The sequence below is a fragment of the Daktulosphaira vitifoliae genome, unplaced genomic scaffold (assembly GCF_025091365.1).
Source record: "Daktulosphaira vitifoliae isolate Bord-2020 unplaced genomic scaffold, ASM2509136v1 Scaffold_3, whole genome shotgun sequence".
Lineage (NCBI taxonomy): Eukaryota > Metazoa > Arthropoda > Insecta > Hemiptera > Phylloxeridae > Daktulosphaira > Daktulosphaira vitifoliae.
The window spans coordinates 31,319,093-31,345,541 of NW_026099574.1; the positions used below are offsets into that span (position 1 = coordinate 31,319,093).

Here is a 26,449-nt window from a genome sequence, read left to right on the forward strand (position 1 = left end):
GAGACAACTGGCAAGCATAAATAAATTTACCATTTGTTTATTAAACACAAAATCATCAGCGACCAAAACTATAGGGTGACTTTTTTTTAAACGAATTATAACTGTGATAAATGGTGGTTACAAGAGAATATGTAGAACGGCAAGTTAACCGATCAACTGTCGATTAGAGGCGTTAGAAGTGTGCGAACATAATAATTAGGACGAGATGGATGTTCGTTGTGGAAAGGTTAACAGTTGACAACTTGCGAACACGATCGAACATGTCATATATAATCAATTTAGCTAATAGGACAATGTATTAGAGACTGCCATTCTTTACTCAACAATAATTTCGTGTATCATTCAGTATTATGAAAATATTTAAAAATTAAGAAATTTATACTTGATAAATATAATAACTGAATTGTTTTCGTATATGTATGCTTATTAAACAAACATATAAATATTAGATTTATTAGAATTTTAAAAGCTATTTTTTCTATATTTCATTGAATTTACTTTATTACCCAGTAAAATGATTTTTGATTTGAAATATTATTTAATTAGCTGTAAAACAAAAACTTACTATTTTGAAATAAAATTATGAACAAACGATGAAATTTTTATATATGCTCTCTTGTATAATCCTAAAGCATTGATGTTAATACTTTTTATGTTTATGGTATGTTTTATATTATCTATCCCAAAAAATTGTATTTCCGAAAACATTAATTTCTTTAAATAACAAAAGTGAGTTAATGTTTTTATTTTTATTAAAGCCGACACTATTTAATGTTAAAAAAATTAACTATATGATTGATGATTTTAAGTAATTTTGATAAGTTTTGTATTTGTCCAAAAGATAATATTGTATAATTAACTGTTAATCAATAATTAATCAAAGTTCACTCACAATATCTTTACTATTGTCTAACATAAACTTTTTAAAATTTTGATTTGCTAAATCGTTTTAATTAAAACCTTAATTATTGAATTAAAATTCTTACAAAAGAGAAAAGTTTAACATTTATTTTACGATTAAAATTTAATTTATAAAAATAAAAAAAGAAACAAAATTTTTATCAGTAGTTATTTTCTTTATCATATATATCATTATAATTATAACTTTTATTTTTATTTTTATACATTTCATTCTTAACAAATGATCAACTTAATTTTTGTAATAAAACACGTTTGTAATATGTAAAAAATATTCCAAATTCAATGGTCAGCATTAATATAATCTGTTTATATTAAATTATGGCTATACAAATAATAGGTGGGTAGATAGGTTAGTATTTTATTTATTGAATAGGACAATTGCTTAACTATATTTTACGTTATTACTTTAAAAATATAATATACAGTATTTTTTTTCGGAAGTTAATGGTATCCTACATTTTATAATTATAAAAAATGTAGTCACCCGTTCTTCCTCACATAATTTGTTTTTAAATCTTTTTAGAAAATGATTCTTCGATAATTACTTTTGAGCTAGTATTTTGGCAGTTATTAGCACTTTTCTATTAATACAAGAGGAGTAGTGCGATTTATAAATGCTTAAGGATAAAAATCTTAAATGTTACTAAGTAAATACTGTGTACTTTACTAAATAAATAGTTATATTTTAATTCAGTTTATAAATAGTAAATATAAACACGAATGGTACAAAAACGTTTTACCAAATCGATGTTGTGTTCATCGAATATGTTAATTATGTTTAGGATTATTAATTTTTAGAGTAAAAATTATTACAAGGAAAAAAGTTTAACTAAACTTCTAAAAAAAAATTTAAGATTTAAATATTTTTGAAAAGATAATACTGATATACTATAATTTAAATAGAAAATAACTAAATCTTATACATTGACAACACAATCTAAAAATATGATGTACTTTTTTTTTTGAGATGTAATTAATTTTTCTTTTAAAATTATCGTTAATTTATTAAGGTGTAGTTTTCCAAAAGATCTAATAATTTTATTAAGAATATATTTTTTAATATGAAATAATAGCTTCTGATACTAATAATACTTTTGATGTAAATTCAACTGACTATTGTAAATGAAAATTTAAATTAATAATTTATCAGTCAATGAGTAGTTTTTAGGTTTTTTTTTAAATAAAAATAATTATTATAATATATTAATATATTTTATCAACTTTGATTGTTTAAATATAAACATTGGAAGAAAACAATTTATAAACGGAAAATGATCCATCTACGAAAATGACTTGTAGATAACAACTTTTTGACTAGTCTTATTGAAATTATTAATTCTTGATTTTAAAGACTGGCGATAAAGTACTGTTCTGTTTATTTTTATCTCTAGACATTAATAAACTATACTACTATCCCTCGTTTTATTATAAAAATACTAATGTATTTTAAGTTTGAAAGTTGATTAAATATAAATGATTACATTTAAAAAATATTTCGTTTTTTAAAAATTTAAGTGGGATAGACGGTTGATAGGACCTAATTGTTTTCTGGAAATTATAGTACGTAGGATACTAAAAAGAAAGAAATTATATTATGTTTTATATTTATATAGACATATCATGAAGTTTTAGTTAAACAATCAATCTGTATTTATAAAATTTCACATATTGACAATCCATGTCAATAGACATTAAGTTTTCTGATAAGTATACTAAGAAGAAAACTTTACGAATATTTGTTTTCATAGATAGTACAAATATATTTATATATATTGAAACTTCAGGATTTTCGAAATCCGGCGTTAAAAAAACAAATGAAAATTTAAAAACTTTTTAAACTAGTATTTTAAATTTTTTATGATAAAGAACTTAGAAGATGTTTTTATTTATAAAGTTGTCTATATAATATAATTGAAATACCAAAAGTGTGAGAGCCAATAAAGAAATATCATCATGCTATGATGAGAAAAGCTTTTTAGCTTAGTATCGAAACTTAAATAGCTTTGTTCACTTATAGACTCAAGTTTTTTAAACTTCTTATACCTATATTCTTGAAAACTTTAGTTTTTAAAAACTATAAAATCAAGTCAATGTTGTAGATTTTTATTACTATTATACTTCATGTTATAGACAAATAGTACACACCTTTTGTTTATAGTTATAATTTGTGTAGTTCTATAATAATTTATAAAAACTTTATAATGATACGTTCATATTTTATTTATTTTATTCAGAAAAGTAATTCATACAAAATATTACTGTTTTATATTGATCGTTCTTGTCCCCTTAAAACTATATTTTATGACAATATATAATATTATTTTGTGTTTTGAGAGAGGGGAAATAGTAACTTTATGGGGGGTCTAGTTTCCTAGAGCCCTTCATTGACACTTATGGACGAAATCTTACTATATGATTGATATTCACTGGGACACAACGCATTACCAACCAAACTATATAGACCTATTGAAAAATTAAATTTTAATCTAATTATAAGATCATATAATTGGGTTAAAAAAAGTATAAAATTAACTAAAAGCAATAAAACTAATAAAAAATACTGATTATTTGGTAACAAAAATATAAGGTTAACTGGATTAATAGTGTGGTTTACATATTTGATATTTACCTACTACAATGTGGAAGAATAATACTAATTGGAATAAAACCTTACATTCTAGCAATTATGTATTATTATTTATTATTATCAAAATTTAAATCTGCTTTCCATATATTTCTCTGATTACCTTAATTATTATCTAAGTGTAAAATATTATTATTTTAATAATTATTTAGTCATTTATGCAATATTATATCAAAACATTCTATATCCATTATTTAAAGTATTAGAAACATTTATTAAAAAACAGAGTAATTTAAGGTCATCTGTAAATAATGAGGTTTTGTTTCATAATAATGTACTTAAATTATAATTTATAGATTGCAGTGAAATGTAATATTTAGTAGAATTTATTCTAAGTAGTACAGAATAAATTGAATATTCATAACCCTAAAATATCTCATTTATCTAAATATTTGTTTTGATAAAGCCCATCAATTTTCTGACAATAACTTAAAATATTTTAAGAAATTATTACTAATTAAAAATGAAATAGAAAGTTGGTGGTAATTTAAAAGTATTCTTTTAATCAAATAATATTCATAATTTTCTGTATAAGGATTCTTATACTTATATAAAAATTTACATGTAATGATACAAAGGCAATAAAATCTTTTATCTAATTATTTTTAATTAAAATATATTAAATCTGAACTCGTATTTTTAAGTTGTTTAACCCTTTGTAAATATAATTTGATTAAAACCTAAGCAATCAGAAAATTTCTAATAGTCAATTTTCGTATGGAACTTGAAAGATTCAAATATGTTTATTAATTAATTTTCTTTTTTTTAGATAAGCTACTGTTAAAAAATGATTAAACAAATTGAAGATTAAAAAAAGGTAAGCAGTTAGGTTATAGTTTACACTTTTCTTTCGTTATTGTTTACAAAAGTAATGAATAAATTTATCGTGTATTTATTCATAATTTTAGTAAAAAATTTTGTTATAATAAATAAAGAGAATTTTGTATTTTTTTAAGTTTGAAGTCTCGATACTGTTGTGTATTACTTTGAAACCAAAATTTTTAAATAGAATTTCCCTATTGTTATATAAAAATGTATTTCATGTTAATATATATATATATGAAACTTTTAAATGATAATTAAAAACGTTTATACAAATATTCTATCTCAGAGTATATCCAATTTTAAATATAATGGTGTACTTTTTTAGATAAAATGAAATTATAAGTATAGATAGGCTATTGATATTTAATATAGATCATTTTACATTTTCTCTATCTATTAAATTTGAAGAAAACTGTTATTTTATAATAAAATGTACGTACAGTGACTTCTTAAAAGTGGGACGATTATCGGCAAAGTTATGATACAGTGTACCCGTTTTGTGAAAAAAAAACTTTGATTTAGTATTACGTTCCTGTTATTATTATTTTCTCAATATTTATGTACAGACGGAGGGAAAATACGAATTTTAACCAAAGTACTGATGGTGTTTAAAAATCATGTCTATTTTTTTTCTTCTTAATTTTTGGTAATGTTCCCAGTACATTTTGGGACCCAGAATATTAGGAACCCGACATAGTGTAGATCTCAGAATAGAAACATATTTTAAGAGATTTAATTTTGTAAAGGCACCAAATAGGCTGACGGAATACCGTCAAAACTTGAATAATAAACTTTGAATATAAATGTTGTAACGTCCAAACAGTTCTAGGACTCATTATTCAGATTAATCTTGTAATATTATAGAACAATAAAAAAGTATCCATTTTATTTAGTTTTGATTATTGTAGATGTTCTTTTGCTATGTAAAATACTTTAATATTGGCTATTCTTACCGAAAATGTTATTATTTTAAAACTAATTTGCCAATAATTAGATTTTAAATTTTCGGTTGATTTTTAATCTTAAGTACACTGTATTAGTATAAATTTGAGATATTTCTTGGGAAATAATTGAAATTTGAAAATAAATAAAATATTGACATAATATTAATATTAGTTAATTTATGAATTTCAAAAAACGCATGTCGTCAGCAAGGTAATTGTCACTAAAAGTTTTGTAATTATCTGTTTAGTTTTCAAAAAGTTATTTCTATGTATTGTGAAAAGTAGAAATGTCAAATTTAACCGGTTTTTATAAAATTTGTTTGATGAATTTCTATTTTTTATGGAATATATTTGAAAATGATTGTGTTAATAGATTCAATTAGATACGACATGTGATTTTTTTTATCTATTATTGAGCAAACTTGATTTAGTAGGAGTTGATTATTCGTTAGGACAGACTCACAAAAATATCATGTCTCAATAAAATCAATTTTTAATTTGACTTTGTATAAATATTTCAAGTATTTAATAATATTTAGTTTTATTTTTACTTAAAATATTGTTAAATACTGAATAATCCAACGTATATTTATAAATTATTGTCTAATTTGATTATTTTTTATTTTTTAGTGGTAAATACGTTTTCTGAAATCTTTTAGTTTTATTTTAATAAATGTGATTTATGATAATACATGAAACATTAAATTTCCTAAATGATTACGTAGTTTATGTACAATAAATAAGTATATTTCTATATTTTCTTTTACATTTAATGTTAACAAGAGAGTGTGTTTCTCAAATCATTAGTTTTTAAGAGTATTAAAAGTAAAAAACTAAATAACGTAGTAATTTATGATACAACTTATGGTTCAAAAATATTAGTTTTTATATCGTTAATTATTAGAAGTGCCTTTTTCAATAGGCTGATTACATTATTAAACTCCTTTCGTGTATCTCAATCCTATTTATTTAATATATGATTAAATTGTCCAGTTAAGGGAATCACTATTGTTAATGTAATGTATGCTACTAAAACTAAATGTATGTTGTTCAAATATTTATTGGGAATACTTAAGTTTAATGTTTTAAATAAATTACTTATATTTGTATATATTATTGTATTACATAAATATACAATAACTTTTAATAAACATGTGTTTGTAATAAATAAAAACCGTTATACGATTTATAAATCAATCTTATATGTGTTTTATATTACAGTTCATCAATTATTATTATTATTGTAATCCTAATAACTTGAAGATGAGTAATTTAAGTACAACTTTCTTAAAAATAATATACCTATAGCATGGTCATAAAATCATTAGCTATTAGACTTAATTCTCGATTTGTTTATGTATTTTCTTTCTAATGTGATTTTAATAATATTACGTGCAGTGAAGAAATTATTCTTGATATAAATGCTAAACTATGATTTGGGTTGAAAAATTATCGAAATATGTAACTTGTGACAAAGAAAAATTAAACATTATATCGTATTATAATTATTCTCTATATTTCATCATCTGTATGTTTAGTAACCTAATATTAACTTAATACTATGACTATACAACTAGTCTAATTGTTTTTTATGTAATATAATAATTCACTTTTATGCTAAGAATAATATACATGTGTATCCATTTTTAAACGTTAATTAAGATCCTCCAATTATTTTATATTATCAACGGCGTAGTACTTTTGAACTTGATAGTCCTAACTTTCATAGATAATTTACTCTAGGGGACTTATTAATTACTTATAGACTTTTTGATTACATAAAAACACTTAAACTAACATTAGAAACACAAAACTGGCCAATTGTCTACGATTGTTTAATTATACACCAATAGAAGTTAAATACAAATAAGGTTCCTAAATTTGTTTTGGTATAAAATGAATAATAAAATTTGTGTGTTTCTATGAACACCAAAGTTAACCCTATATGCATTATTCAATGGCATTAAGGTTAAATATATTCAATTTTTGAAATATTCTACTAAAATTAATTTCTCTGTGTCCAGATAACAGTATTCTACAAATTCTTTTGTTATATTTATAATTAATATTAAAATTCAATAACCTTTGACGCGACTTATGTCTTAAAAACTCAATTTGCTCCAAAATTTAATTAGGTAATATTTAAAAAATATAAGTTAATTTAATTAGTTTTAAAGTTAGAAAAACATTGTATCTACACCATTGACCATAAAATTTTAGACCAACCTACCAAGTAAGTATTACCAACTTAATATAGTTAGGAGTACTAACCTCTGCAAGTTATATACATAAGATATTTAAAAAATATAAAATATTTATTAAATTTAATACATTTCTTTAAAGGTATGAACATGAGTCAAAAATAATGTTTTCTCGGAGGATTCATTTTAATGTAAATAAATTATTAATATTTTATTTAAATATCACTAACGGAAAATTTGTTTTCATATAAACGTTTCAATTAGGTGACTTTGAATGGCATATATTCGTCTACACCTGTGCATTTTATGCTCCTCAAATATTCATTAAGTGATAAATGGATAGCATAATTTGTAATGTTATAATGATGGTCCGGAGAATTTCATAACCAAATATCTATTTACTAGGCTTTGCCTAGCTGCGGCTCCGCCTCAGTGACCTGGGACCCTACGGGCCTCACGCGCCTTCGTCGAGTAAGCCTCTTCGGTCCATCCTCATAAGTAGGCCATTGTTGGAGTACACAGCTACGCCGGGCACGATAAATGTTTTGCAAGAAAAATATTACATCAGAATCAGTTTAACAAAAATATATTAAAAATTTAGTTATTAATATTAGGAAAATTCAAAAAGAGAATATAGTAAAATGTATTGGGTATAAAGTTGATGTTTGTTAATGAGGTACTCCCCTCGGGCGTATTCAGAAATTATTTTAGGAGAGTATTTAATTTCTTTTACTTTGTTAAACATGCTATAGAATTTATTTTTGGTAAAAATCAAAGTTATCTTCAAAAAAAAAAAAATCATTAGGTCCTTATTTCTTAGAAGTTGTCTAAAAAAATATTGATAGCACTAGTTCAGGGGGGGAAATCGTCTATATCCTCCTTATATACGCCCCTGATATACACAATAATTATTAATATTATAATTATAATAATTGTATTTATATTTCATAGAATAATTAAAAAAAAATTCGGCAAGTTATATTACCTGGGACTATGTAAAAAATTTAAATAAAATATTGCTTACTGTGATTTGACGTTAGACAACATAATTGTCATAGATGGATCCCAATTTTTGCAATAAATTCATAGTCTTATACATCATATATGAGATAAATAAGATTCTTAATATTGTACTATTGATGATAAATTTACAAAAACTTATATACTTATCGCCGTCCTGAAATTTATATATAACTTAATTATATAATATATAAATAAGTTATATGTTATATTATAACATGTAACATTCCTTGATAAAATATACAAAGTATAGTTCTATGCGTAAATTCAAAATAGTATCTTAATATGAACTCTGCGTGGACAAAAAAAAGTTTAAAGAGAAAAAAGTACAATTGAATAGTAAGCTAATTATAAAGCATAAGATCAAACAAAATATATATATATAACAATAAACATGATTAAATATATCAACAAATTTGTATTATAAACATATTTAAAAGAAATCGACTGAAAGTGTTATAATAAAAGTATTCTTAATAAACTAAACATAATATATATAAAAAAAAAAGATAGTTAAACTAACATAATCAGTTCATATATGACAACAATAACATATATTAATAAAGAACTAAATAGAAAATTAAATCGTCATAAAAATTCATATTTTACAAATTAAGGGTCACAATAAACATATATGTAGAAATGAGTTAATGCCCATATTAACAACATGCATGTGAACTTCAAAAAAAAAAAAGGTCGTAAAACGGTGATAATGAACGGGTTGAATTAATTTTTGTATAATATCTCAGAAATGTCACCGAGCGCGGGTGTAGGGAAAATTTCAAACCCTAAGTCGAAAACGCTGACGTCAGCGATTGTTTTTCTCGAAGACGTAAGCAATAGCGTTAACAATTTTCCGACCTTCGCCAAAAATTTTCCCGGAGTCTCGCGGCTGAGTACTTTCGTTGAAAAGAAAAATTTTGAAAGTCTAAGTAATTTTCTCAGAAAAGCGTTTTTTTCCTTGTTCTAATATATAATAAAATAATTGATATTATTGACACAGATTTTTTATACGCATGTTCTCATTAACGTCTGCTATGAGATTATCTTTAAGAAAACTTATCCGTGATAACAATTATATAATATATAATGGCTGTTTATGCAATCAAACAGACGTAGATTTATGAAGTCTTAATTGGTAATATCTACAAGAATTACAATACCAACGACTTTGAAAATATATCATCGCATAGTAGTTAAACAATGGAAAAGGAAACGTGAAACGTTGGACATAAACGTTAAAGTATAAACTTAACAAGTTTCTCTAATAATCATAAAGAAGTGACTAGTATTGTGATACATTTAACTTTACTACATACTTGAAATGTTTTAATAAATAATAAATAAATTTAAGATATCCACCATCCTCTGTAGCATGTTAAGTTCAAAAAACAGAAGTATGTAAAACTGATCGTTCATTTTTTTTAGATATCAACTCCTAAGGTCAGGAATTTAAGAAAGCGCATATCTATTTGATTTTCAGGATAGCAAAAATTATTCAATAATGAAATTAATTTTTTTCTTCGCTAATTTTTCTTATAATTTGTACTTGAATAATTTTTAAGGTTAAAAAAAAATTTAATCAATTGGTTTCAAGTGTTTTATTATTAATATTTAAGTATTATCTAAAATATCAATATTCTTGATGTTTAGATTGAAATATATTTGAGAGTGTATATTCTAAGTGTTATTTATAAACGCAAAGAACAATCAATTGCAGATAAAATATTGATGCAATAAACCGTTGCTTCTGCTTCTGTGAAAAGTTTTCGAGTAGAATTGTAGAAACTATTAGAGAGAAGATTCTAATTAATTATTGTCTGGAATTCGAAAAATAATAAAACAACCAAAACAGTATTGTCTTAGATTCCAATTTCTGTAAATAAACCTGAAGAATTTTCAGAAAACTATATCAAATGTACACGCGTTAACTAATTTAATGCAGATAGTTTTAAATCCTTCAAATAATCATAATCCGTGATCCTGTCATTTACGAACAAATAATTGTAATAATCGGAATACATTTGTTAGGTTCGGAGCTCGTTCATAAACGTTCGATAGTCAAGTTGGATCAAAGAAATAAAATGTTTTAATCTCACTTTTAGTTTGAAATATTTTAGTAGAATATTACAATGAGTAAAATCGTTTACTAATGCGATATAATATCGAATGTGCTCGTATTGAAAGAATATTACGGTAATTAGGACTTCTAATTGTGACATATTTTAGAATTAAAAGGGTACATATTAACGTTTTATGTGTCGAGTAATTTGATTTTTTGGAATACAAATACAATGTATTTTACGGTATAGTCACAATCTATTTTTAATTCAATTTCCTTTATTTCTATAATATTTCACCTTTAACGAACTTGTATGAATCGAACTGTACTTACCTTTGTGCAATTGAATACATAAACCATAATTTCATACCTACACTTACCCACGTGTTAGTACGTACAAGAGTAGACACTACCATAGAAGAATCACATTCGGAATAACAATTAACTGCAATCAGCAGAATAAATTCTCTTCCTAAAAGATAAATCTTAAATGGAACAAACTCGTACACGTGCCATTAGTGGCGACAGCCGACGCGACGGAAATAATGTCGACAGACCTAAAAATTTAATGTATATTATTTATGATAGAATAATGGGATATTATACTGAATTGCGAATGCAAGCAAATAAAATCGAAATACTATATTATAGTATTATATATATATATATTGTATACTTATCAAACATATATATTATGATTTCTCCAATTCGGCTTCTATATCAAGTTATGCAAAATGAATAAGCGCATAAATTATTTAAACCGATTGTTATAAATTAAATAGTATTACATATCCTATGGAAGTCTATTCACCTATAACTATAATTATAATAGTACACAATATTGGGTCATTGTTCATCTTAGGATTTCCGATGATTTTGTTAGTTAATTAATTAATATTAATAACTGTTGGATATTTAACGTACTTGATTATGATTTGAATGTATTACAACTATAATATTGTCCCATTTAAGCTGAATAATTATTTTGTGAAACCAAAGATTTCAATTCGACTATAGAACAAAATTATTATTTAAGTGTAAATTATATGAATCCTAACTGTAGGAAAGTGATGAACATATAATAATTAATTTGAAAATCGACACAAAATACATCTTAATCATCTAGATTAGACTAGGTAGGGTTGTTTTTGAGTTAACAAATATCATAATTATCTACGAAAATTGAGGATCTTTGTATTATTTTTAATAAATCATTTAAGTTAGCAATGCGGAAATTAAAAATTGACGGCTATTTTTAATTAGTGTGCATGTTTCTAATAAAATTAAAAAAAAAGATATAAAAATAGAATTTTTTTTTTAAAGTTTTTGAAAATTTTTAAAAATAATTTGTATTTCCATACTTGGACATAACTTATTTGAGGACATCATTATTTTAATTCTTGTTTTCCCATTTGGTTTCATATCCAAACTGATGTATTATTTCAAAAGATTCGTTGATTGAAGTTAACGTTTGTCTCTTCACGTTCAACTGATTGACACTGCGATTCTATTTTTATCAATGCTACATCATCAATAAGCAATCTTTTCTACGTTTCTTTATTAAATATTCCTAACTCTCTTTGTGTTCTCAATATTCAGCGTCACCAAAATTATATCCATAAGTTAGTTTTTTAAGATCAATATACCAAACATATATCTGTTCACGTTCATTTTTCTTCTTATTGAATACATTACTTAAGTTAATGAAGTTATATAACTTCATTAGTTTTTAGTATGCAATATTTTTCTAGTAATTTTAGAATAGAATCAACTGTTTCTTCTGCACTATTTTTAATAGTGCTGATAGTTTCAATCTATCATGACTCTTCAAGTTTAATAAGCGAGCCAACTGCACATTATTAGACCTATTGTTTACGTTGCTTTAAAGAATATTTGTACTTCTTGTTGGAATATTTAAAAATTTTTAGACAAATTACTTTTGAGATACGGACTTCTAGATCTAAATTAAATTACAATACCATAATTTATCTGATCAATTGATTAGTTCATTAATGTAATGGATGTTTATTAATGCACCATGTAAATTTGTTGAGGTATCAAATAAATGTATTAATAATAATTCATCAATAAAGAAAACTCTTTTATTTAATAAAACATTTTACTAACACTTAATAAATATATTTACAAAATCATGTAATCTATGTAACATGATGTTTCCTATCTTTGACAAATTCTGAGTGGTGATAACTTGTTATGTATTGTGATAGCAAGTATATGTCTTGTCTATTTTAAAAATTATAATTTAGTATTTTATTAGTTTAGTATTTTTCTGTAATTTTTGAGCTATATAGTTGTATATTTTTGTGTTCAGAATCGAAAAAAATCTTATAGACATTTATTTTATTCTAAATTTATAAAAAATCAGCAATCATTTAATAATTAAACTTTTTTTAAATACCCATCGATTGACAAAAAAATATATTACGATTTAATAAAAAATAATTATTTAGATACTTCTACGAAAAATTGTTTATACATCCAGTGTACTATTATGGATGTCTTAAGTTTTTGCTCTTTATTACAAAACTTAGTTTTAAAATTTTGGTAATTGAAAAGTTTTATCCGGAGTAAAACACTTGGATAAACTTTATGGTAGAACAAATGCAAGCATAGACGGCTCCTTGTACTTGTTAACATTCTTACTATAACACAGTAGAAAAAATGGAAAAAGTGAAATGAAAGTATTTTAAATATTTGCATTTTTATATCTGTATAATACATTATTATGTTCTTATAAATACTGTTAATTGGTTGTACATTTCCATTTAACTTTTTTTATTCTTTTATTTTTATCTTCTTTTATATACTATTTTAAACTTTATAAAATTTTATAAAAGTGTCAACATTATTTTTTAAAGTGATACATAGATATTTAACTATCTTAAAAAATATAAAAATGGTTTAATTGAGAGAATTACTGTTGGGTGACAATTTATTTTGGAAGTTATGAAATTATAATAACTATTTTAAAATATAGAGTGGAGGTGGATTATGTTATTTTTATCATTTACATTTACATTTATATTAGCACTGATATTGTAATTATTAAGGATATTATTAAATATTAAAAAATTATTAAGTAAGAATAGTTATAATGAACTAGGTATGAAATATCAAATTGTAGATATTTTGTTATATGACTAAAATAATAATTTCTATTTATTAATCAAAAAAGCTATAAATTTGGTGTATAACTTTTCTATAAAAATATTTTAGTTAGTCCTTTCAAATATGGTTATGTTTTTTTTTTTTTACAAAATTAGATTAATTGCTATACCATAATTTACTTCTTGTTTATAATACTTCTTGTTTTTTATTAAAAAATGTTTATTTTTCTTATATATTTATAATATGCAAAATATGGGGTTTGTCGGTGTCCAAATCAATGTCAAACTTTTGTTAGGAGACCAAGAAGTTTATGAGTATAATAAAATATACGCAAACAATGTAAATAGTCATGACAAATTTATTGAAAAACGGTTGATGAAAGTTAGTTCAATTGTCAGCAACTGTAGTCCGATTTCCCTGGAGGCATCTGGTTTTACACTTTTTACTTGATACTATGTCGGATAACTTCAATACACTTTTCTGTGAAATACAACAGACATCCTATTCACTGCAACTTGTTGATTTATTTACATATCTTATTTATGTGCGTACTGACTATTTTGCATAATATTCTGAACAGTATTTTAAGAAAAACGTAATTCAATGCTTAGAAAATGTTACATATTATTCATTTAAAATAACTTAAATTGTTTTAAATGTATAAAAGTATTCGACTTTTATATATTTAAGGTAAATACGTATGTTTTTTTTCTAAGAAATTACTTTCATAAAAAAATTTAGCATATTAAGGATGTGGTATAGTTGGGGCATGTATAGATAATATCTGACGGCGATTAACATCACTATTGAAAAAAATTTCAATGTGATTCTATTAAATTTCACGATAATTTGTATATTTGAGTGTAATTTTAAAATTGCTGTTTTAAAATTTCACTCAAATATTAAAGGCTTGATAGATAATTTGTTTTATCACATAATATGTGTTTAAAGTTTCTGTAATCATTAAGTGAATTTTATTTAATTATATTATTTTGAAATAAGTTTGTCAAAGAAAAATAAACTACAAATTTACATGAGTGATTTAATTTTAATTTTTTTTAATTAACGCATTAAGTACAACTAATGATTTCTATCGCATGTATTAACAATAATGCTTATTCATGAGATAATTAAAATTTTAAATCAGTATAATATAGTATATTATTTATATACTATATCGAATTATTGTTATCGAATTACGGAAACTTCTTATTAAAAATTAGCTTTATGAATATTGCATCCAAATTGACACACATATAAATGTATATAATTTTGGTTATTCATATTGCAATATTAATAACTTGTGGAAATCATGTTTATATTTTGATTTTATTGATCATTTTATTTTAATATATAAATCGTTACTTTTTTCAACAATAACGTTTTCATAGATTTATTTTGTGTAGGTTGAGATTTGTCAGACATTTGAAAATATTTAAAAATAAAGTAATTTCGATTTTTTAACTCCTGGCAAGTTGAAAATTTTTTTTATTGTATATGTAAGTACTCTCTTTCAAGATTTTCTAGAAAAATATACCAGAAGAAACTTAATTGTCATAAAAAATATATAATTTCCTGATATTACAGTTGTCTTAATTTTTAAAATTTGAAAGCTTACACAAGTTCTATTATCACTAAATATCGATTTAAATTTTAAACGAAATTAATTCTAATAATCATGTAAAATAGAATATTTAAGTACTTGATATGCATGTTAATGTTAGAGAAAAATGGTCGAGTAGGTTATAGGTTTATAAAAATTGTTTTATAATAATTATCTCGTATATTAATTTTTTTAACTATATATAGCTTTTTATAGGTGATAAAACAAATTTTTTCGTTAGTTTCTTCCTTGTTAACTTTAAAATTAATTAAAAGTTTAAATTAATTCATAATAAGTTTAAGTTACACATTGTGTTTTTAAAAACTTACTAAGTAATTTTTAGCATTTAAAAAATCTTTTGTTTTCATATTTACTTTCCCGATAATTGCTAATTCTGATAAGGAGCTATTTGAGAAAAGTTTTGAAATGATTGTCTAAAAATGTACTATGAATTTATTTGTGTCGCAGTTTTATTTATATTCAACTTTGACTCAATTGTTGTTTGGTGTATAACGTTCTTTACATCTGTGTCCATTTGTTATTGCCTCTTATAATAAAAATAATGTTTTTACTCATTATAGGTCGTTTATGCCGTCTGTGTTCTATTTTTTTTCTACGAACTAAGAACTAGTATTTATGAAAATATATTCTGTAATTTTTAGTATCTTAAAAAAATAAAACTTGGTTTTAACTTAATTTTTGAAAATTATGCTTATTAAGAGAAAATCTTATTATATTTTTGTGAATGAACAAAAAAGATGTCAAAAATGTTAAAAAAGAAATTGAGAAAAAGACTTTATTTGTAAACATTTATTATTAAATAGTTACTTATCTTAAATGTGTATACATATTAAATAATTTTATTAAAATATTTATGCAAATAGTTATTTACTATATAAAAGTTTTTTATTATTGACATATATGGCTGATGATTGCTATCATTATTATATGATGGTATGTGTGGTTGTTCAAAGTCCTATTAAGGTTTAAAAATAAAACATAGACCATAACATATTTTTGTAAACGCTCATTGATTAATATAAAAAATCAACTAAAAATTTATGTGGCATTAAAAATCATGTTTAATTTTTTTAAACAATGCCACAAAACGACTTGGCAAGTAAACACTAGAAGTTTATTGTCGTAAGTTCTTGAAACCTGTCTACTGGGTTAAAATAGTTTTTATAAAAATGATTTAGTACAAGTCTTTATATCAAGTATTTACTATTGACCTAGTTTTTAGACATATTTTGTATAGCTTCACAAATTTCTTTTTAAATCAAGAGTTTAATGTAGAAAAATAGATAATTTATAGTAGAACCAATAAAATACGCATGTCAGTTAAATGGAAATTGAAGTTCAAATCAAAAAAAAAATCTGCTTAAGTAAAGTATAGAAAATTATGTACAAAAAAAATAATTATTTAAAAAATGATTATTAAAAATAATTATTCTTAAAAAATCACATTGTATTATCAAGAAAATAAATTTTAGGTTAATATCACGAAATACAAAAATATTATAACTAACCTAATATTTAATAAAATATGAGGTTCCACTTGTTATTTAAATTTGTATTATTCAGATTAAATTATTTTATTATTTTCTTAACGGGAAAACATTATAATTATAACGTTAAAAATGAAATATTATGTTAAAACGTATTCAAAAGTATATATCAATGGACTTAAAATATCGTTAAACTAATACTTCTCATAATGAAAAACAATTATTATTAAAACAATAATAAATTATTTTTAAACATTATAATTAAAAAACGTTTATGTAAATAAAACGGTATCAAACAATAAGGTGTCATCACTTGCCTCTTATTTAAACTGCACTTGACTGTGAAATATGGTTTAAACCCCCTAAGATTAAACGAAATAAAAAAAATTTATCTGACCACTAATTCACTTATTTGTATTGTTTTCTGAGATTTTGTCTTTATTGGCTAAGAGTAAAATCGTACAAACGTATTTTTTATCATTAACAAATAAATTATTAATTTACTTGTCTCTTGAACTTTTAATTAGGTTTTTTAGTAGTAATGATAATAATGATGTGCATAGAGTGGTGGTCCTTTAATCATAAATTACTCAATTAGTCGCAAAATAAATACAAAACTGAAAAGAAATCGCTTTTTTTAGTTATTTTTGCTTGTTATTTATACTGATATTTTTATCATAAATATTTTTCGGTCGTCCACTTCTTCCATCCACGTATAACAACGGGAATCAAGACTTTAATGGTACTAAAAGAAATAAACATTTTTTTCAATATTGAATTTATATTGCGAGTAATTGAGTGGATATGGATCACCATGTATGAATAATCAATTTAATATTTATATTTTGTTTTATTTTTTAGATAATGGAAATAGTGGAAGCGATCATACTTCACCTATTGTTGATTATTACCGAAAAGTTTTCTTTTTGCTCTTCTAAGTGGTTTGCCGCCTGACCACGTCTAAGATAAATGTAACGGTTGGCGGCCTCGGTGTATTGGCCAACATATGGCATTGTTCACAAAAGAACCAGTCATGTGACCACCGATGGCCGCCGATTATAGCCGCCAAACGACAAGTTATGGATAAAAGTCAAAAAAATATTATCAACCCAAAATCCAAAGTATTTTGGCTAGGTGTAATATGGTTATTACTAGTAACATCCACCGAGATCGTGATAGCCCAACAAAACTCACCCACATGCGGCACCCCGATAGACAAACCGTTGACGGCATCCAAAGGTGTTATTACTACACCAAATTTTCCTGGACCATTTACAGTACCCATAGATTGCCAGTGGGTGATATACATAGAGAGTAATCAGGAGAACAACACCATGACCGAGTTATATCTCACACAGTTTTATGTCCTCGAGGGGTTTACCGTAACCGAGTACGTTATGTATCCATTACCAGATTACGATGTTCCAGGACAAACCAAACGAGAAGTGTTCAACAAGACGCACATGGGTCAATACGTAGTTTCTTTGTTATCTACCCAGCAGTATCTTGTCATCAAGTTCAAGTTGGACCGTTTAGAAGGCAATCACGTCAGAGTGTACAATGATCTGATGGATGTGTACGGGTTTAACATTACTTACGAAGTTCGACAATTCAACAAAGAAAGGAATGATGTTTGTAGTCTTCTATCCTGTTCATATGCTGGTATATGCTTAGGCAACGAAGATCTCTCGTTAGTATATCTGAAAAATAAGAAAGAAATATTGTTATGATAAATATATATACAGGATACAGCTACTCGCTTTCTCTTCAAATAATAATGTTAAGAAAAATCATTTTGGAAGTTTTAGTTTCATATTTCACGATTTATCAGTTATAAAATAATTATTCAATTCGTCTATTATACTACATAGAGGTGTCAACTTTATTTTTTTTTAATGTCGACAAACATGTATAACTAGCTTATGAGATAAAAAACGACCTAATTAAGAAAATGACTGCTGGATAATAACTCTTGGATCAGAGAAACCCCTAACAATTTAAAGTAATGGCATAGGTGCTGCTATTTTTGTTACAAGACATTCTCGGCTTGACTCCTCCTCCCGCCTAGGAATAAAAATGTTAATAACTTTTGAAATATTGGTCAAAAAGTTATTATAATTACATTATTATCATTAAACAAATAAGCTAGTTAATAATGTATGCTGCTATTAAAAAAAAAAAAAAAAGTTAAATTCCTTATAAGTTATATGGGATAAATATTAAAAATACTTGATGTTAGATAAATTGAGAAAAATATGTACCTAAAAGAAACAAAAAAAAACAATTCTCAATATTGTTTTAATTTATTGAAGAATCCGTTGGTTTATTGAATTCTAATAATAGTGCTGTATATGAAACTAAAGAATACAATAAAATAATTTTCTAAACATAATTATTATTTTAAGAGAAGTTGAGTTACTAGCATTGAAATAATCACCCTATTATTATATTTTTTTAATTATGAAAACAGTATTTTTTATTACAATAATAGAATAAATTGAGATATGATTCTAATATGGAAATAAATAACTTAATTTTATAGTTTTAAATTAATGGTTAATGATTATTAAATCTTGGACCATTTTTACATGTTTTTTAGTCGTTACAAATCGAGCTAAAATTAAATACATTACATAGATTATAAAATTGAAGATAGCCATTGTATAGATAAGTTTTGAAGAAAAATTTTGATACCAAAAACTCTTATTTTAATCCAGTAGTTACGTTTAAGTAGCATTTTGAAATTTGTTAAATTTTGATTTTTATACAATTTCCCTATGGTATCAAATGATAGACCATATTATGTTAAGTACAAAAGTAAACATTTATTACGTTATTTACTGGTAACAGTACGCGATTTCTTTTCCATGGATAATAATAACGTTTAACGAGCTTTATACAGAAATAATTATCTCTAATCTTTATTACAAAAGTTAGATACATTATCGTATGTCAATTACGAGTGTTCCATGGTTAGCCAAGTTAAGTGATAATTATTAATTTGCTTGATTCTATCATTGTATTTATATTATTATAGGATATTCCTTGTTAGGAGATTTGATAATAAATTCACTTATTCACTATTATTCACGTTTAAATTTATGATATATAAACTTATTTAATTAAAAATTCAACATGTTTCAAATTTTTCTTTAAAACTTATCTATAAAATGGCAATCTTCAAATCTTAAAACAAATTTTAATAAAAAAATTAATTTTTAAAATATTTTTTGTAATTGCGAAAAATAACATAAAATATATTTCAAATATAGTCCTATATTATAAAAACTGATTAAAAAAAAAGAAGTATAAAATGTTATGTAAATCATAAGTTATATGAGATGTCATTTAGATCTATTCCAATCTGTACATATTTTTATTAATCTATATTGAATAATGACATAACTTTATTTCGCACTAATTTTTGGCATTGAATTTAAAGAAAATCGTCTAACTTTGCTCTACAAGAATACATTTTATACTTATTTACTCATCAAATAAGTTCAAATATCTCTATTAATAATTAATTTGTATTCCTAATAATTTGTCTAGCTAAAAATTGTTTATATCTACCATGTATTATTAATTTTTTGTGATAGAAAAAAATGTGCACTTTACCTCGGGTTACACTAATTATTTTTAGCTTCGAAGGTATTATTTTACTATGTTGTGTTTTATTTTTGTGTCTGTTACCACTTTTTCTCAGCTCTAATCGTACCGATTTCTTTCAACGATACGTCAAAAGATCACAAATCGTATCTTGTCGAAGGCATTAGCTTCAAAAATTGAAAAAAATTCCCTCGTTTCCCGTAAATGAGGGAAATCTCCAAAAAAATGACAAATTTAAAAATCGCTAATTTTTTTAATTTTCGAAATTTTTTTTACTTAAAACTGCCATAACTTTTTCAAAAATGAGTAAATCAATATAATTTTTTTTTTTATAGATGTTTGATGTCTTAATCTATCATTTGGTATATTTTTTTCATAAATCTGATCTTTTACCTGCCCACAGGGGGGATTCAAAATGACAACTTTTTTAACTTAACTATTGAAAGTGTTCCGGAAAGTCTGACACTTTTTATATATCTGAAATTAAAGCTAATGTAATCTACTTTATTATGGAAAAAAAAAAATTCAGACTTTATTTTGTCTTCACGGTTAAAATGGCTACCAAATTCTATTTTTGTGTGAAAATTCATTTATTTTTAAAATTTTTAACTTTATAATGCTATAACTTATTGAAAAGTGTATGGATCAACACAATTTTTTTATGAGAAATAATATTTATGAACCTCTTTTGTTCGGCATACTTTTTTTTTTTTTAAATAGAACTATTTCCCTTAATACAAGGGGTTCAATACTTAAAAGTGCATATAAAAAGTAGAAGTTTTTCTTTATTTTGACTTAATTTTGTTTTCATGGTGAAACGGACATCAAAGTTAATAAAGTAATACGATTTTTGTAAAAAAATTCTTTTTATATTTTTAACTTAATAACTTTTTGAAAAATATATGAATCAATACAATGTTTTTATGATAAATAATATACCTCTTTCACTGGATATATTTTTTATTTTAATAAAACCATTTTCCTTTATATATTATAAATATATATATATTTATTCATGTATTACACTTATAAATCATAAAACTTGTAATCAAGATATTAATAAGGAAATAGGAGATCATGAAGCTTTTGGAATAATCCACCAATTTTTCAAAATTAAATACTATCTACAAATTTGCATTGAAGCGATTTTTATAATAGTCATTTTTTAATCACTGTTAAATATCATTATACTTGACCCAACTATTCTACACCCCCACTTTACAGCGATACCACTGTACTGGGTTTTTTAATAAAGATATTCTTATAACGAATATAACTATAAGATGTTTAGCTATTTATTTTGTACTACAACTAGAATATATGCTAATAAATTTGATGCATTATTACAGAGAGATCGAGTTTAATATTAAAATTTATTAAAGTATAATCTAGTTATTTAATTTAGATTAGAAATAATTTTCTTTCTTTCTTTATTTTTTTGTGAAAAATCAATAAGGCGGGAATAAAATGAATTTTATCTTTATCTCAGAGGGTTGTTTGTTTAGTTTCAGTTATCTTTTAAAAGTATATATGTCCTTGATATCACACTTTAAAAAATCTTTATCTCTTCAAACATAAACTAGAGAATACATTTAAATATTATAAAGATTACTCTAACTTTCCATTGAAATGTACATCAAAACAGTTCGTTATATAGTTTAGGGATTTTTATTCGACTTAAAATATTTTGTTAAAAAATGAAATCTACTCTTTAAACTTAAAAATATATATATTATAAATACCTATAATATCATAAAGTTTTCTTTTTGATTATTTTAATGTATATATTTAAGTCTAGTATAAAATCGATGCTCATGATTTGTGCCTTATGTTTATACTTATACTATATTATATGAAGGATACTTCAATATACTATGTCTGTATTTCATATTATAATTTATAATGATTATACTATATGCATACATGTATGAATATATTCATATTAAAACGTACAATATATGACACTTAAAATTTGCAGTGTAGTGAGATTCGCTTACTTAAAGGCAAATTTAAATATATAAATATTATGCATATTATTAGGTTTAAACTATTTAAGTGCTTTAAAGCTAAAGCTTAAACACCTGATCATAAGTTATTAAATAAATGTTATGCTGATAAGCACCATCCAACATCAACCATGTTAATTTTTGCTTTGAGTAAAAATATTTAAAGAGTAGTGATGTTAAATTACATAATAACTCATTTTCACTCTTTAGCTTCAGTTATTTCACAATTTACATAAAGTGTTTATGGAATTATAATTTAAAATATTCAAAAATAACTTGCTTGGATTTCAGATACTTTTAATAATTATTTAGTTTTTAAAAATTTTTTAAAACCATAAAAAATTTCATACAGTTCATTTAATAAATTTGGTATAATTATTATGCCAATTTAAAATGACAGCTAATAAAATACGTTTTTTACAAAATTAGGATTTAATAAACACAATTTTTTTTTAATATGTTTTCACTGCATGCAATATATTAGAAAAACTTAAAATATTATTGAGCATCTGATGTAAAATTTCGAAATTCAATCTTCAGTGATGATGAATAACCATTTATAGATGTAAAAATCTTTACAAACAATTGAATCACTTAACTATTATAGAGTATAAAAAAAAAACGGTTACATTTCTTTTAAAATTAGTATAGTTTACTATATTTTTAAGTAAGAAAATATTTTAGCGTGACATTGTTACGTTAAAATATTTAATTCTCTGAAATAATTGTCAACATGTCGTGTATAACACATCTAAGTTTGTAAACTGTGTCAGCAATACAGTGCGAGTGAAAATATAGTAAGCTAGGAGATTACTATAATAGATGATGTGACTCAGTTTACATGACAATAGGAATAAAAGGAAAGTACACACAATAAAGTTTGGCAGTGAAAACCCACACGAGTAAACGACGTTTTATGTTTGCACGGCTGCTTTTCCTTTTACTACGCCTTGCTGGAAATATATTACATGAGCTAATAATACTCTTTATTTGAAATTTTTCATTCGATTGAAAATGATAATATTTTATTTTAAAATAATAGTCGAAGTCAATTAAAAATATTTCGTAATTAATTTTTTATTTGATATTTTCTTTGCTTACTTTGTAAGCTTTTTTACATAGTTTGGATTCATATTTTTTAATCAATTAAAACGATTATGATCCAATAATATTTTTTAAAATTAAGGCCACTAAGTTGTCCAATCGTCGTGATTTAGTCTTTTGAATACCTTTCTTGGTCATTCAGTACACTGCACAAGTTTGTCACATGGTAGTTTTAGAATGAACAAATTGTAGTCATATACGTTCACAGTGAATTTATATTTTTGGAGTACATTATAAATACATCTTATGTTAATATTCTCTATAAAAATATTGAATTTTTTTTCAATAATTTGCAGGAAAAATAAGTGTAAAAATAAACATTTTAGTATTGTAATTTATTATATGTTTGCAAAAGTTAATGTCCAAATGAACATTTTTAGGAATATGAATACTAAAATTAAAATTTTTTTGTCCTATAAAAATTTTGATTTTAATTTATTATAAATTATTAGCTGGCTAAAATTTAAATAAACAATTTTGGTTTATAAAATATAAATACCTAAAAAAATGATTTATTCTCTTTGTATTTATAATTTGTTTCATTTTTCAAGAGAAAATATTTTTGCTATCCAACTGTAACTTTAATTTAGAAACAACTATGATTTATTTTGTTTATAAGTATTTTTTTGCATTAAGTTTGTAATAACCTATAGACTTTCAGCTTTGGCAATGTTCGCAAAAGTAATTTATTTTAATTCTAAATGCTTGCATTTGTATATGTAATCTTATTTAGTTCAAGTTTCACAAGTCAGAAGTTTTGGAGAAAAGCCAGAATATCATTAAAATTGCTTTACTTCAAGTTTCGCTTCTCTATTCTTTTATATTGAAGATTAATTAATGATTTTTTTTTTAATAGTATGTATTTGGCAATTAAAAAAAAATTCATTGAATCTTATATTCCAAAAAAAAAAAGAATTTTGTTTGCTTTATTCATTTATTTATAAAATTTGTTTGAACTACCTCCGAGAAACGCAACTACCTGTAAATCTTTCATAGATATATAGTACTACAGAAACATTATTGTTTTGAGAGTGAGTGATATCCTACATCACCATATCTAAATCTCTAATTAATATACATTGATTAGTCTTAAGAAAAATTATCATAATATCTATTTTTTAGTAATGTGCTTTGGAAGAATATAATAGGCTTATTAAATATGTATGTTGTCATTTAATAAATAAAATTGACACCCTTATACAATATAAGGCTAAAATCGAAAATTTTATGAATTTTTAACGACTTCTTTTGTAGTTTAATAGTTATAGAGTTGGAAATTATATTAATAATTAATTGTAACAGTTTTAATTGAACTTTTAACAGCCTCAATTCTTGTTGTAAATAAAAAAAACTTCGGTTTAATTATACGCTTAAAATTCTTTTTTTTTAATCCCTTAAATTACCACCATTCCGGAAATGACTGAGGCTTTTAGTCTGTTTTTTATAATTTTACAGTATTGATTAAAGCTCTACTTTTTATGACCACATTTTTCAAAGTAAGAAGTTTTTTTATGTAAATAAAATAATTATTCACAATTTGTTGTCAAGTTTAATAATTCCTTAAATATTGTTGTAATGTAAGAAATTAAAAGTTTTGTTTAAATATTAATGGTTAATTCTGTATATACTAAAGACCGTATTTCAATAAATTTTATAATATAAAAAGTGACAGAAATATCATTAAAAACTATGTAGGTGTTAAATTCAACAGCTTAGTCATTTCAAAATTACATGTATAATTTATTAATAACTTGATTTAATTTATAAAAAGTTAAAAATGTATTTTAAAATGATTGTGACATATAAGTCAATTTAAAAATTAAATTGTTTACTACAACTATTATTTTTATCTCAATAATAAAAAGTATAATTTGATTTGCTTTTATATTTAAAGTTCGTGGAAACTTAATGGATAAAAGAGAAATTTAGTGAAAATATGTTTTTAATAGAAGATTTTTTTGAATAATTTATAACTACTTAATGAACAAGCCAAAGTCCTATCAATGTATGGATTATAAATTGTGTAATTTAAATTTAGTATGCACAACTAAACAATTTTATTATCTACTTATAAATGTGTATAATAAGTAAGAACTTATTATATTAAATTAAATCATATCAATTCTATAAGTATAGAATGATTATAATAATGAATCTTAAAGATTAAAAAATAAGATGGGTCAATCTATTTAAAATATTTCTTTAGACTCGAATGATTTCATATACATTAATATGAATCAAAATTTCATTTTTGTTACACTATCAGATGTTTGAAGCTTTTCTGTATTAAAACTTCCCAAGAACAATAAACAAATGTCTTAATGATTACTTTGAAAGTTCTGAATAAATTACTTAATTTAAAGTTCTACTGTTAGGACTTTACCAAACATAAATTTACGATAGTAGTGTACTGTAATCGAATAATCAGAATATTAATAGCTTAATTTAAAGTATTGAATAAAACGAAACAATTCTAATGTTAATAAATCTAATTAAGTGGCTTCCTAACTATTTCACATCATCGAGTTAAAACCGATCAAAATTATGTAATTTAATTGAATAACCTATATAAAATGTAATATAAATAAATTAATTTCCAGAAAAATGTCCATGAAATATTTTATGTAATATAAATTTTATCCTAAAATTATTCGAAAATCTAATTGATGTGCGTTCTTTTTTGTAGATTTTTTGCAAAATATTTATTTTTTTGAGATATTTAAATTATAGTAGTTATTGTATTTATACATTTCTTTTTATTACAAATAAATTAAGCTACATATTTAAATAAAATATTTTTAAATTTGATCTGAGTTATATTTTTGTTAACATTTTTACTTTTGGAATTATATGTCTTTTATTTCATTAACGTT

At 23.5% G+C, this 26,449-nt stretch overlaps 1 protein-coding gene across 2 annotated transcripts in view; it reads left to right on the forward strand.

Moving 5' to 3' along the window:
• LOC126902823 (uncharacterized) overlaps window positions 1-26,449 on the forward strand; it is a 113,453-nt gene that overhangs the window by 32,494 nt on the left and 54,510 nt on the right. Inside the window, exons 2-3 of one of the 2 annotated variants that reach the window (XM_050680450.1) lie at window positions 4,335-4,382; window positions 17,719-18,547. In XM_050680450.1, the coding sequence (XP_050536407.1) occupies window positions 17,937-18,547 (611 nt within the window). In that variant the 5' untranslated portion in view covers window positions 4,335-4,382; window positions 17,719-17,936. The remainder of the gene's footprint in view (window positions 1-4,334; window positions 4,383-17,718; window positions 18,548-26,449) is intronic. The other variant, XM_050680451.1, reaches the window with a different exon arrangement.